The sequence below is a fragment of the Octopus bimaculoides genome, chromosome 4 (genome assembly GCF_046866305.1).
Source record: "Octopus bimaculoides isolate indiv1 chromosome 4, ASM4686630v1, whole genome shotgun sequence".
Taxonomy (NCBI): Eukaryota; Metazoa; Mollusca; class Cephalopoda; order Octopoda; family Octopodidae; genus Octopus; species Octopus bimaculoides.
Genome location: NC_142931.1, coordinates 115,953,931 through 115,968,148, shown reverse-complemented (window position 1 = coordinate 115,968,148; position 14,218 = coordinate 115,953,931). Strand labels below are relative to the sequence as shown.

At 34.7% G+C, this 14,218-nt stretch overlaps 1 protein-coding gene across 5 annotated transcripts in view; it reads right to left on the bottom strand.

The window, feature by feature from the left end:
• LOC106872123 (CCR4-NOT transcription complex subunit 1-like) overlaps positions 1-14,218 on the bottom strand; it is a 64,757-nt gene that overhangs the window by 2,082 nt on the left and 48,457 nt on the right. For 3 of the 5 annotated variants that reach the window (XM_089351192.1, XM_089351195.1, XM_089351194.1), the window contains 9 exons: positions 13,423-13,657; positions 12,360-12,596; positions 11,302-11,465; positions 10,331-10,448; positions 8,519-8,620; positions 5,482-5,763; positions 4,422-4,490; positions 1,874-2,184; positions 345-479 (listed from right to left, as the gene is read on the bottom strand). In XM_089351192.1, coding sequence (XP_089207318.1) covers positions 345-479; positions 1,874-2,184; positions 4,422-4,490; positions 5,482-5,763; positions 8,519-8,620; positions 10,331-10,448; positions 11,302-11,465; positions 12,360-12,596; positions 13,423-13,657 — 1,653 coding nt within the window. The remainder of the gene's footprint in view (positions 1-344; positions 480-1,873; positions 2,185-4,421; positions 4,491-5,481; positions 5,764-8,518; positions 8,621-10,330; positions 10,449-11,301; positions 11,466-12,359; positions 12,597-13,422; positions 13,658-14,218) is intronic. The other 2 variants (XM_089351193.1, XM_089351196.1) reach the window with 1 other exon arrangement.

Sequence of the window (14,218 nt, the reverse complement as noted above, 5' to 3'; positions counted from 1 at the left end):
CCTCGTGGAGCTTTAGGTGTTTTCGCTCAATAAACACTCAAAACGCCCAGTTTGGGAATCGAAACCGCGATCCTATGACCGCGAGTCCGCTGCCCTAACCACTGGGCCATTGCGCCTCCACATCACTCAGATTATACTGTGTGTATATGTATTCAAATTTCTCAGAAGAGCACTTTTAATAGCCAAAACAAATAACATTCTAAAGGAAAAATAATACTGCATTAAGTTGTTTTGAATCAATTTCTAGTTTAACGAGACTGGTGCATACAGTATAAAGCATTCAATACTTGATAAAACAGAGTGGGTTCAATCTTCAAAATAAGTCATGACTATAAGATACTTGCTTTTCAATTTCAGGAGCACAACGCACGAATTCATGAGACCAGAACTTGAACTGGGGGTTTTTGATGAGTTCAATGAATGTTATAAGCAGACCCCATGGATGAGGGCGATTCACTATTAGTCTTTCAAGTAGGACCCTGAAGCAAAATATTAAATTGAAAGCAATCTTAAGTTATAATGATAACAACAATACTTAAAAAAATTTTTTTTTATAATATTACTCATTTGACCAGTAGATTTAAAACAAAGGAAGATGCTTGACATTAGAGATTAAATCAACAAATTTAGTCACTACTCTTATTCAAGCTTGAAAAATATAAATTTAAGTGATTATTTAATCCAACGTTCTGTGCTACAAATAACTGCAAATATTATCAAATTTCAATTCATATGTAATAGCAATTCAGAAAAATGTAGTTGTTTAAACAGGAGCTATTGTAATCTGTGCAGGAAACTTGAAGTTTGGACTTGGAGAAAATTATTAGCGATATTTTAGTGGCATGTGCACACACCAGCAATCTAAGTGATATTGGGATTTATCAATTTTGTAAGGAATGGAGTGAGCATGTATTTGATCATGGCATCAATGATTTTGTTCATGATGCTGGCTTTACAAAGGTCCTGAAATAAGAAACAAAACCCATTTTCTTCCACTTTTTCATGAAGAGATGTTTATCAGGATCATCGATGAGACCACAAGGTGTGCACATTAGTAAGACAATACTCATCATCATCATCCTTTAACGTCTGCTTTCCATGCTAGCATGGGTTGGACAATTTGATTGGGGAGTGGTGAAGCGGATGGCTACACCAGACTTCAATCTGATCTGGCAGAGTTTCTACAGCTGGATGCCCTTCCTAACGCCAACCACTCCGAGAGTGTAGTGGGTGCTTTTTACGTGCCACCTGCACGAGGGCCAGTCTAGCAGTACTGGCAACGGCCACATTCAAATGGTGTTTTTTATGTGCCACCTGCACAGGAGTCAGTCCAATGTTTTGTTCACATGCCACCAGCACAAGTGCCAGTAAGGCAAAGCTGGAAACGATCGTGCTCAAGTGGTGAATCAATGGAGAACATGAAACCATCAAAGACTTTTAATCCAGTTTCATTCTACTAATGCAGCTCAATACCAATTTAAAACACTTTAATTTAGAATATATTTTGTACAAATGCCGCCTACGACTTAAAAAAAAAAAATGGAAACTCCAAGAGGTTAGATTATCTCCGATTACTATTTAAAAAGAGTTAAAAACAAAAAATACAGGGATAAAGTCTCATATTTAAAGGTATATTTTCAAGTCTTCATTCACATCATTTAGATTCAATTAAGACAGTGATACATGTTAGTTGTGTATCAGGAAGGGAATCTGGCCACAAAAAGTATGCCAAAGCTGACATTAGACCTTATTGCAGCCCTGCAGTTAGCCAGATCCTTTCAAACTGTCCAATCCATGCCAGCATGGGAAATGGATGTTAAATGCCGATGATATAAATAAAAACTAAAGAAATGTTTAAAGAGAGAAAGCATACCTAGTTATTTGTTCTTGAATAGCTTCTGCATTGGCTTCAACAAATAGATACAATAAAGTACAACTGAAATAGTGTGTATGACTGTTTGGATAGCGCAGTTGATTAGTTATGGCAGTGAGGAACAAGTACCGGCCTTCGGTATCGAGATCAACAGCCAAGTTCTGAAAGATGTCCATGTGTGAGGAATGAGCAATTGTTCGCATGCTTGGTTTGTAACCAGTGTTATGGATGTAATCTATAGCTTGTGTGCCAACATAAAGCACTAGAGCGTTAATTAGAGATATGTTGTACTTGGAACCAGGGTCAGTTGACTGGAAAAAAAAAAAAGAAAAAAGAAATTAATTAGAAAATTCAAGAAATTCAAAATAAAACTGCAATAAGAAAGTAAATTCAAGAAAGTAATATCTAGTTTGTTACTCAATAGCAAAATAGATTTAGATAGAAAACTGGATGACAATTAGGAAAAAATTATTTCTTATAAATTACCAGTTATGTGTAGAAAAAATGTTATTGTTTATATTATTTAAAGGATACTAATTTTTCAAAAATGGCTAAATATCAGCTCATTCTATAAAATTGTAAAATGAAACTAAACACCAGTATATTTAATTGGCACACTAGAAACAACAATGAAAAAATAAAATCACGTAAGTTTCCTACCTTAACAGGGAAAAAAGAAATTGAAACACTGATTTCTTACAAGAAAATTGAAAAACCAGATGACTAATAACTCAGTAAATCATCTGAAAAATTAATCTTGGACATGATAAACTCACATGCTTTCATAAAAACAGTATGAAATAATTTTTACAATGCTTATAATTCACACGCTAAGCTACAACTGGCTACAAAAGCCTTTACAATTTATACAAGTATCAAAGTCTACAGTAATGCAAATCTACTCAATGACTAGTCTATATGGGAAAGTAAAATGACCACTTCTGAATAACTATTTTGGCAGCAGACTTGCAACTTCTGTTTTACTCAGGCCATCATATTTATTGCAACAGTTTCTCTTCTCTGAATTTATTTCTAAAACCTTAGGGAAATGCTAAAGTAGTTTGTGTCACTGTGAAAACAGAAAAGGAATCCTGAATAGTATTGATAAAGGTTTTTTTTTTTTTTTTTTTTTTTAAATAAAAGGGACAAGTTGAAATCTGAAAGATAATCACTAGAGGTATCTACTGATATTAATCTGGAATAGCATATAATCAATCAAGGACTGAAATTTGAAAACATCTGCCAAAGTTTTTTTATAACTATATATTTTCTCTGCAGGTTAATTGCTTACCCCTCTCTCTGTCATTATATATATATATAATGATAGAGATAAGATACAATATAGTCTGGGTTTTAATGCATGTATTGTAAATGAAAATTATACTGATGTGTATAAGTAGTAAGATCAGTTATCAATAAAGAGCATTAATTAGCAAAATATGAAGTCCATCAACTTGGAAGTTTCACATTTAGACATGAAGTCACAGGGGAAAAAAAAAAAACTGAAAAATAGAAATAGTGTTTCCAGTGCTCATAACAGATACCAGGTAAGGTCATACAGAAAGTCAAAGAACACACAAAAATTACGCAAAGTGTATAAGTGACAGGAATGAATCAATACCATGTTTGTTTTTGTTTATTTGCATATATGCATAGAGGAAGTAAATTTTTGATCGTTCATTTTATTTATTCAAATTTTATGGAGGTCTTCGTCCTTTATTTCACTGTTTTCATATTTTTCTATTATCAATCTTGAAAAACTATACTCAATTTTTTTTTTAAATCTTTTGTTTTTATATTATACATAAATCTGAGATTTTTACAGAAAATAGTAACACTGAAATATTAGGTTGTATATTTTCAAATGTGTTAAATGGATACAAATACATCTATTTGTACCTGAAGCAGCTATTTAACAGCAGCTTATTCTGCTATTATAGTATATAGTAAAAAAACGATAAACGCCGCCCTTTCAAAGCCTAGCCAGGCTCATGGGCCCGGTTTCTATTGCGTATGTGTTCCCCCCAGCTGGACGGGACGCCAGTCCATCGCAGCGTTACTCAAGAAACAGGAAGAAAGAGTGAGAGAAAGTTAGGGCGAAAGAGTACAACAGGGGTCGCCACCACCCCCTGCCAGAGCCTCGTGGAGCTTAGGTGTTTCGCTCAATAAACACACACAACGCCCGGTCTGGGAATCAAAACCGTGACCCTCAGACAGCGAGTTCGCTGTCCTAACCACTGGGCCATTGCGCCTCCACATATTATAGCATATAGTACTGCAATGAAAAGTACGTCATCAGAATTATGCTACAGACAACAAAACAATTTACACCTGTGAATTCCATGAGCAACTCCTCTATGACATGGTAAAGATAACACTAAGATATTTGTAGAGCAGGCATTACAAACAGGTACTCTGTTGTTACTGTAATGAAACTAAACTCCTCTTAGCTAAATTGATACAAATGAAACTTATTCTTTTTTTTTTTTTTTGTCATTCTTTTGGATGTTTACAAATAATATTATAAATATAAAAACAAAAGACTCACTTGTAAGTTGCTCCGAAGGTCTGACAAAAAGGTAACAGGAGATCTTGATTTTAAGTAAGAATCAAGATCCTGTAAGAGAAAATAAATAAAATTAAATTCCAATGAATGTATTTTACTGACATGAATTTACTATTTGTGGCTGTGTGCTTAAGTTTGCTTCCCAAACATGTAGTCTCAGGGTCAGTTCCATTGTGCAGCCCTGTGGACAAGTGTCTACTATAGCTCAAGTCTAACCAAAACCTTACAAGTGGATTTGGTAGATAACAACTGAATAAAGCCTATCATAGTGTGTGTACACATACATACACACACAAATACATGTGCACACATGCATGTGTTTAGGTGTCTTGACCTGAACAGTCATAGAACTGATGTTTTGTTTCTGGTATTCTGACCATGGGAAATATTGCCTTGCTTGGAAAGAAGTGAGAGTTGGCAATAGGAAAGACATCCAGCCACAGGAAATCTGCCTCGACAAATTCCATTTGATCCATCCAAGCATGGAAACATAAGTATTAAATGATGATGAAAAAACAATTTGATTGAAATAGTATGACACTATCCTGAAATTGTCTGAAGCAATTGAAATTAGCAAAATTCCAAATAGCTATACATACATGCATAGCTGTAGCAGGTGTAGGTATGGCTGTGCGATTAAGACATTCACTTCCCAAACACATGGTCTTGGATTCAGTCCCATTGCATGGTCCCTGGGAAAGTGTCTTCAACAACAATCGCAGACCAATCAAAGTCTTGTTAATGGATTTGACAGATGAGGAATAAAAGTAGCCTATCATACCTGTTGTGTATATCTGCCTTGATATTACATAATGGCTATCATTTAATATAAAGACATATATATATATACACACACACACACACACACACTCTCTCTCTCTGTCATACAGTGTCCCCTATTCCCAATCTTCCATGAAAACATGCCAGGCCATGGGGAAACATTAGCTTGCCTGGGAACAGATTAGGTTTGGCAACAAGCACTGAAAAGTGGACATTACAAAATTTTCACAATGATAAAGAAAAAAAATGTGATTGAAAGTACCTTTTTAAATGTCTCTGGTTGGATCATATTAGCGAAGTTGGTGAGGATTCTTGGTGGTCTGCCAATATCTGGGAGTACATCAACCTTTAAATTTGGTGTGAAAGGATCCGGCATTCGCATATTACGAGGGAAGGCACTCAGAATGAGATTTCTCATCTGTATGCAGTTGGGTGGAATAGCATCACAGAATGCATAATGGTAATCACAGAGGAACTCTGGGAAGTCATGTAAGAGCACCAGCAAAGCCCTCAACATTCCCTGAAAGCAACGACCGAACCATATCTATGAGGTTAAAATTGACAATATTAAAAATTTACTGAATAAAATTTACCAAAGAAAATGTAAATAGTTTGATTTGAAAGATTCAGGTAACCTACTATTAGAAAATAGTAAGTTTCATATTGAGAAGACTGAAACAAATTGAATATATTTTGCATTAAAAAAAAAAAAGTAAAATTCTAGTTTTGTTCTAGATTTAGGTTTCAAATTCTGACAAAGCCAGTCATTTTGTGGGAGGGAGTAAGTTGATAGCATCGACCCCAGTGTTAAACTGGTACTTACTCAACTCAGGAGGGATGAAAGGAAAAAAAATATCAACCTCAGCAGAATTTGAACTCAGAACGTAAAGAAGGACGAAATACTGCTAAGCATTCTGCCCAGCTTGCTAATGATTCTGCCAGCTCACTGCCTTAATTCTGTTCTAGATATTAACGATTAATAATGAAAGCTAAAATAATATCCACATTTAAGCAATACTGGAATTATGCAATCTGCTCCCCGCCCCACACCTCACACACACAATTCTTATAAAACCAATCACATGACATAAAAAAAAAAATACTAGGTTTTATGTATATGCTATGTTATTCCTCGTCTTGACATTGCGTGAAAAGTCGTACATAAACATCACTGCCATACAAGCGGTGTCCATTGTTTTCAATCTGTCGTAAAAACCTATCCAGCCAAGGAGAAAGATTACTATACTTGGAAGCAGATAAAGGTTGGCAATAGGATGGCATCCAGCTATACAAAATCCACTATGATGAATCCATGCAAATAATGCAAGAATGGAAAAGTAGACATTAAAATAGTGATGATAATTCCATCAGTGCAAAAGAAGTTTTGAATGAGTCAATACAATGAATGAACTGAACAGTACCTACAAGGTCAGAATTCTTAGAAAAAGACAGTTGGTCAATGTCCTACATTATATGGAAGAGAATATAACCTATTCCTTTTGTAAAATGCTGATTAGGTACAAAGCAAAATGACTTGAGAAATGGCAGGTTGAAAATGAGACAAATGTTCAGTGTAAATGACAAGGAAAAAAACAACTTGAGAACTAAGTGAACTCAAAGTATGAAAGCAGAAAAAGAAGAAAAAAAGGATACTAACCAGTGGAACAGATACAAGCCAACAGATAAGTGATAAAGGTAATTAAAAACAAGATAAAACCTTGGAGAATATTGAACACATGAAGGCTTTTAAAGTCACTCGAACCATTAAAGTTAGTTGATTAACCTAATTAGATGGCCGAATATGCTACACTAGCACACCAATGCTAACTGCTACCAAAATGAAGATCGTCCAGAAAAGAAGAGAAAATAGAATCTAGTTACAAAGATCAGGTTATGCTTGAAGAAGATTAAAGAGATATTTAAAAAATTGGCAGCAAAACCAGAATTGAATGCACAAGTAAATATTTGTCTTTTTAACACTTTTGTTACTATATTTCTAACCAAAATACACCTCTTATGTGTTTCAATTAAATTCTACAATATCTGTGAATATAGACTTGTTTCATGAAACAACCAAGTTTATTTCTCAACACAATTTACAAATCTGTTTCATAATTTTTGTCTCAAAGTGAATCTAATTACAGGCAAATTCAACAACAAAATATAACATTATTTGAATTTAAATCAGCATAGATAATCAGTTATCAGCCAATATTAAAGTAGTACACAACAAAATTGTGCAAATTACTGGATTATCTATTAGTTGAACTTCATTTACATAAGACAGGTGTATCAAAAAGGTAAAATAGAAAGAAACAGCTGTACCGTAAAGATAAAACAAAACGAAATACTGGAATTTGTCTGAAGAAAGCTAGGAAATGAAACAGATGCCAGCAACTAAATGAAATAAAGTCCAAAACATACATAAACAAATACACAGAAACACAGGATTCACAATCCAAATTGATTAAAATTTGTCATGTATTTAGCAGGTAAATGAAAAGGAGGTAAATGTGAAAAAAAATTTTTTTATTAAATTTATCTATATATATATATATATATATATATATATATATATATGATGGACTCCTGTCAAAGACAATGTATGAGCATCCAGCATTTGCAGAATGATCTGCACAAATGATTTTATAGTGATCAAATGTTCATGCCACATAGCTAACTCTCTCTATCAAATCAACAGTGTCTGAACAGATGCAGTGTGCCATTTGTCAGGTGTCGAAGTGATTGCAGAGCAACATAAGATGAAGTGTTTTGCTCAAGAACACAATGTAACGCCCTGTCTAGGAATTGAAATCACAACCTTTAGATTGCAAGTGCAACACTAACCTATATTATATATATATATATATATATATATATATATAATAGCCCCAAGCAGTGATTAGGAATAAACAAACTTTTAGTTAAAGTATGTTGGTGATAGCAGTTACTGTGGCGAAACAATTCTCTCTAATTGTAAAAGGAGTAAAAACATCACATCTGCCCAGTGCTTCTCTCTAGTGGATTCCCAGATGTACATTTCTAGCTCTTTAGTCTTCCTCAATGGGAAATACTGAAGAGAGATAATCCTGGACAGCTTTAAAACTGAAACTAAAAAATTCCAAAAGTCTCTTTTGAGAAGCAAAGAGAAGCCCCTGCAGCAAATACACTAAACAGATCTCCAATGTACACACACAATGAAGTAAATTGCTTGATGAGCGTGGCTGTATAAGCGAGGAAATATTCGTACTTCAGCAGGAGCTAAAGAGTCAGAGAGAAACGAAACATGCACAGCTTACCTTGTAAAGTAATTGTGTTGGTTTAGTTAGGTCTGCATTGCGAAGGAACGGAGCAAGATAGCGGAATAGATCAATCAACAATTGGGCATACATCCCCCAGCCCTAAAAACAGAAAATGAAGAGTTCAGTTATTAACTAGGAAACAAAATTTCTTTAAAAAAAACTCAAGTCATGTATTTTATATTTACTACAAAATTTTTTTTTTAAGTGTAGCAGATTTAATCCTTTTGTTACCATATTTCTTTCAAAATTGTACAGCCTGTGTTTCAATGAAGTTCAAAAATAATGAAAGATTTATTGAATATAACATGTTTTTAAGCAGGAGTTTGGAAACATAAATTAACATAAGATTTTGATGGAAGGTTTTACTTTAACATTCAGTTCTGCCAAACGTAATAGCTATTTATTCACATTGCTTTGGATTAATCATACTTTATCTTATAGCTTTGAAATTTCAATGATGATTGCATAGTCTTAGAATGACATTGTAGGACAAATGTGAGAGGTCAGACCTGGCTGGTTTTAGTGTAAAACAAGTAGAATATCTTTGCCAGATATGGCTGGTTTAAATGCTAAAGGGTTAAACCAGCCACTCTGACCCAAATATTCTTCTTGTTTTATGTTCAAATTGGCCAGATCTGGCCCCTCTCACCTACTTTACAATGCCATAGTGAAAATAAACAATTACATTATTGAAATCTTGAAGTTATGAAATAATGCATGTCAATAAATAAGCATTATATTTGACAGAGTAATCCAGAAGGTAAAGGGTTAAAAGTGGAAATTAATATCATAGAACTAGGGGTGGTCTCAGGTGGGTTAGTTTCAAAAGGGCTAATCAACCTTTACATATCCGGTCAAAGTGTGAAGTTTTGAACTTAGAAATAAAGATACACCAATCTAAATACATAGACTGGTTATTTATTGTTTGCCCATATTTCACTACCCTTTAAAACAAAGGCAAAGGAATATAACCATAAAGTTAGTTCATATAATCCAAATGTTACTAAACCACAAGCTGTCATTTTTTGCCTATTTTTGTAGGCAGTCTCCCCTAACATGTACTGAAACATTGAGTTTAAGCTGACATTTCAAGATTATTTCTGCTGATTTAGCAATTTTAAAGAATCCCCAAACTAAATGCATTGATCACAAGACTGCCAACACAGCAACAGTGATAAAATTTTAAGAATACAACCATTAATGCTTTTCCATATTTTTATCCTTCCAGATATTGAACATTGTACACTTTTGTAACACTATCATCTTCCAGTTACTTTTCACTCAAATCAAAAGATATTGTTTGGGTGATTAAAAAAAAAATTATTCATTTGGCAAACAATACCAAAGGACTAGAAGAAATCTTTAATGTAGTAGAATTTAATACTGCATTAATATCTTGAATAAAGAGATGTAGAATGAATTTGTAGAACACCCAAGGGACAGCCCAAGTATATAGCTCTTGTACAACAGAAATGTTAACACCAGTTTCATTCAGTTTACAGTAAATCCAAAATTACTTTTACCATTTTTACATTATTGTATGCACACAGACACACACACTAGCATGAAGAGGTCTCATCAAGTTTCTTATCAAAAATATTGTTTTTCCCCAATTAAATAAATCAAATTCAAAATTGTGTCATTAGCAAGGATAATGAACACTGAATTTCATGTTCAATAATTAACCAAAAACTATTTTGAAGATAAGCCTACAGGCTATTGTACTTTGTAGACAGTGCCATCAGTATTAATGAACATGTTTCATAAACTACAAGTAAAATTTGTATCTGTATAAATAATTGTACTTACTCGCTGTTGTGGTGTTAGGGCAAGCATTCTTCCAATGAATACACGATGAGAGATCAATTCCAGCCAAGCGAATGCAAAACCAGGTGCTCGTGCAGGTCTAAGAATGTGGAATGTATTGCTAGAGAAAAAAAAAGAAGAAAAAAATGGCTGTTTAGAATACCTTTAATCTGGAAATAAAAATACACATACCAAAAAATACAGAGACCAACTTTCACAGGTACATGAATTAGCTTGGTCAGAAACTCGAACTGCTCTTGTTAAAGAGCACTGTAAAATGGTTGAAATCTTGCTAATCTACCTATTCTTTTCTTGCTTTAAAAAAAAAAGCTCTAAAATAGGCATTAAATGGTTTATTAAAGCTAGCATTCTGTTGAGAATTAAGAACAGCTGACTAGTTTCTTGCTTTTTACTATCTCCAGTTTCGTTTTGTGTTAATTCTTGAGTAAGGCATTCAATGAAATCAGAAAAAAATGTCTATTGCTACAATTGATTAAATCCCCTTTCAATAAAAATATATACATGCAAGCATATATAAGTCTATAGTCCACTCTTTTGTCTACACATTACAACTTATACTGATACGAAGGTGGGCAGCCGAATGATTAGGGGGTTTGGCTAAGATCATGGGTTCAATTCTTGGCCCAGGCAGCATTTTCCTTACATGTTAAGTTGTAAATGAACACCAGCTGACTGCTGGTATCGACCTCTCTCCCTCTAAATGTCACATCCTGGATTTTCACTAGATCAAAGGTAAAGTGGAGATAAAAGTATCTGTCTGCTCACAACTATGTTGGTACCTAAAAACAATTAGCAAAAGCTTGCTACAATGTAATTAAGTAGCACTCATTTATGAATCACTACTGGCTGCACCTTTTCTGTACAACTTGTATTAGAATAGTGCAAACATTTCTGTAATTGTCATACTGACCAATATTTCATTTCAAGTTCTACAAAACCAAATGAAGACTTACCAAAATGCTGTAAGGACCTGAAAGTTGATAGCCTCAAGAATAGGTTCAGGAGCATTTAATTCTATAAACAGCATTATGAAAATACGATGATACGGCATTTGCTGAAACTCTGTGTGCCTAATTTCATGATCCTGTAACAACACTCCAGCCACTATTCCAAGAACCTAAAGAAACAGAATCAAAAGAAAATCATTAGTCTTGATTTCCTAAAAATTTTATGAATGTAATATGTCTGATATTTTAGTTGAAGAACAATAACTTGAGTAAATTTTCTCTAACCCTTTTGATATCAACTTACCCAAGACTACCACTGGTCCTGGAATACAAACTATATGTTTTAAAGTGATTTAAATTAATATTTTCTTTGAAAATTCTAAGTAAATTTATGTTCCAGAATTTCTAAATTCTTTGCTCTTTTCAAAATTAGTTAAAACAAAAGCAGTGTATTTCAATAGGAATATACTAAAAGAGTTAATAAATACACTTAACTTGAGAATTAATCAAATTTAGGCATAATCTCCTTTATTTTAAATAGTAATCTTCTTTTTCAAATATATCAATTCAATTAAAAATATTCTGTCATTGGTCCAGTCATAGAACTGTGGCCATATTGAAGAACAGAATTTTCAGACTAAGTTGATTACAATGTAACTAAGTACCACAAGGTATTTTGTCCAATGTACTACTCAATCTTCTATTTACAATTTTGAATCGTGAAATTTATTAAACAGTTTTAATTATTTATATAAGCAATTTCGTAAGAGCCAGAAATCATTCAATGCTCAACCTCAAATACGAACTTCGATTAATCACTAGAAAAAGTAAAATTTTTTTAAGAGTGAAGCTTAAAAATGAACATATTGTTTAAAAGACGGTATCATCTACTAAAGGTTACAAATCAAAGTTAAGAGCTCTTTTGAAAATTTTTCACACCAAAGCAAAATTGGCTAAAACAAAAAAATTTAGCTTCAACAAATTTTATCACTCAAAACTATTGTTTCCAATCTAAAAACCAAATATGTTGTTAAGATGAAGGTAGGCATGAAAACATAACTGACCTTATTAAGTAAGTTAATTTTAGTCACAGTATTTGCAGCATCTCCAGAATGTTTAACAAGGAGGGCAATGAGCCGAACAAAAGCATCTAGTGTTTGGAAACATTTCGTTCGAATTGATGTTGGGTTGAGCAGTTGTTCTCCAAGAGCTCGATAACACAAATCAACACACATTTCTGTACACAATCGGAAGAATCTTGTTATCAAATCATCAGTTTTCAGTATACCTTGAACATGCATCTAAAGTTAGAAAAAGAAAAGAAAGAAACACAAGGATGGTTAATTAGATTTTCAAATGCTGAGTAGTATATCTGATAATAATAATAATAATAATGACGACAACAACAACAACAATAATAATCATCATCATCGTTTAACGTCCGCTTTCCATGCTAGCATGGGTTGGACGATTTGACTGAGGACTGGTGAAACCGGATGGCAACACCAGGCTCCAATCTAATTTGGCAGAGTTTCTACAGCTGGATGCCCTTCCTAACGCCAACCACTCAGAGAGTGTAGTGGGTGCTTTTACGTGTCACCCGCACGAAAACGGCCACAGTCGAAATGGTGTCTTTTATGTGCCACCCACACAAGCCAGTCCAGGGGCACTGGCAACGATCTCACTCGAAAATCCTACGGGAGCCAGTCAGGCGGTACTGGCAACGGCCACGCTCAAAATGGTGCATCTCATGTGCCACCCGCACAAGAGCCAGTCCAGGGGCACTGGCAACGATCTTACTTGGCTTGCCGGGTCTTCTCATGCACAGCACATTTCCAAAGGTCTCGGTCAGTAGTCATCGCCTCGGTGAGGCCCAATGTACGAAGGTCTTGCCTCACCACCTCAGCCCAGGTCTTCCTGGGCCTACCTCTTCCACGGGTTCCCTCAACTGTTAGGGTGTGGCACTTTTTCACACAGCTATCCTCATCCATTCTCACCACATGTCCATACCAGCGCAATAGTCTCTCTTGCACACCACAACTGATGCTTCTAATGTTCAGCTTTTCTCTCAAGATACTTACACTCTGAGAATCAAATAAAAAGGAAAAAAAGAAAAAATATATTTACCTGTTGAACAAATGCAGTGAAGGCTTTTGTACTGTCTCTTCCTGCAGCCGCAGAATGAAACATATTCACCCATTCTCTCAGTAAATTCTCTGTTTTTTCATGTAGCCAAGGGGGATCATCATATTCTCTTGCCTGACTAATCCCTGATTGCATCATTGAAGTAGGACCTCCAGGGGCTCTATCCAGCAAGACACAGTCACCATTGTTCCGCAAGCATTCCACCAAATGTGCCAATCTATTAACAAGGAAACAAAAAAATATTTTCGTGAATGTCCTTAATGAATACACAAAGAGCTACTCAAGTATGGTGAAACATGTACGAGAATAAAAAGTAGGGAGTTGTATTTCATTGCCCTTTGGGGTCCAAAACTAGTTATTAGACAAAGAGTATCTCGACTTGTACCAGTGTTTGAACCATGACCATACTGGGGCACAACGTTGAAGGGTTTAATTGAATAGATTGATCCCAGTACTTATCTTTGTTTTAAAATCTACAACTCATTCTATCAGTCCATTTTGTCGAACTTTTAAGTCATGGGGATGTGAACAAACACAGACACTTCTTTTAGGCTACGTCACATAACCTAAACAGGACTCCAACTTGCAAGCAAATTTCCTTCTAGGCTGTGAGATGACATTGAATGTGCCAACTGTGAGACAGTGCAGTCCCGAGGCCACATAGCATAAATTCATAGACATACACGGTGGTGCACCAGCATGACCGCAGCCACTTGGCTGAAACACATAAATAAATAAATACACCATGCAGACCTGACCAGCAGATTAGAATGCCCCA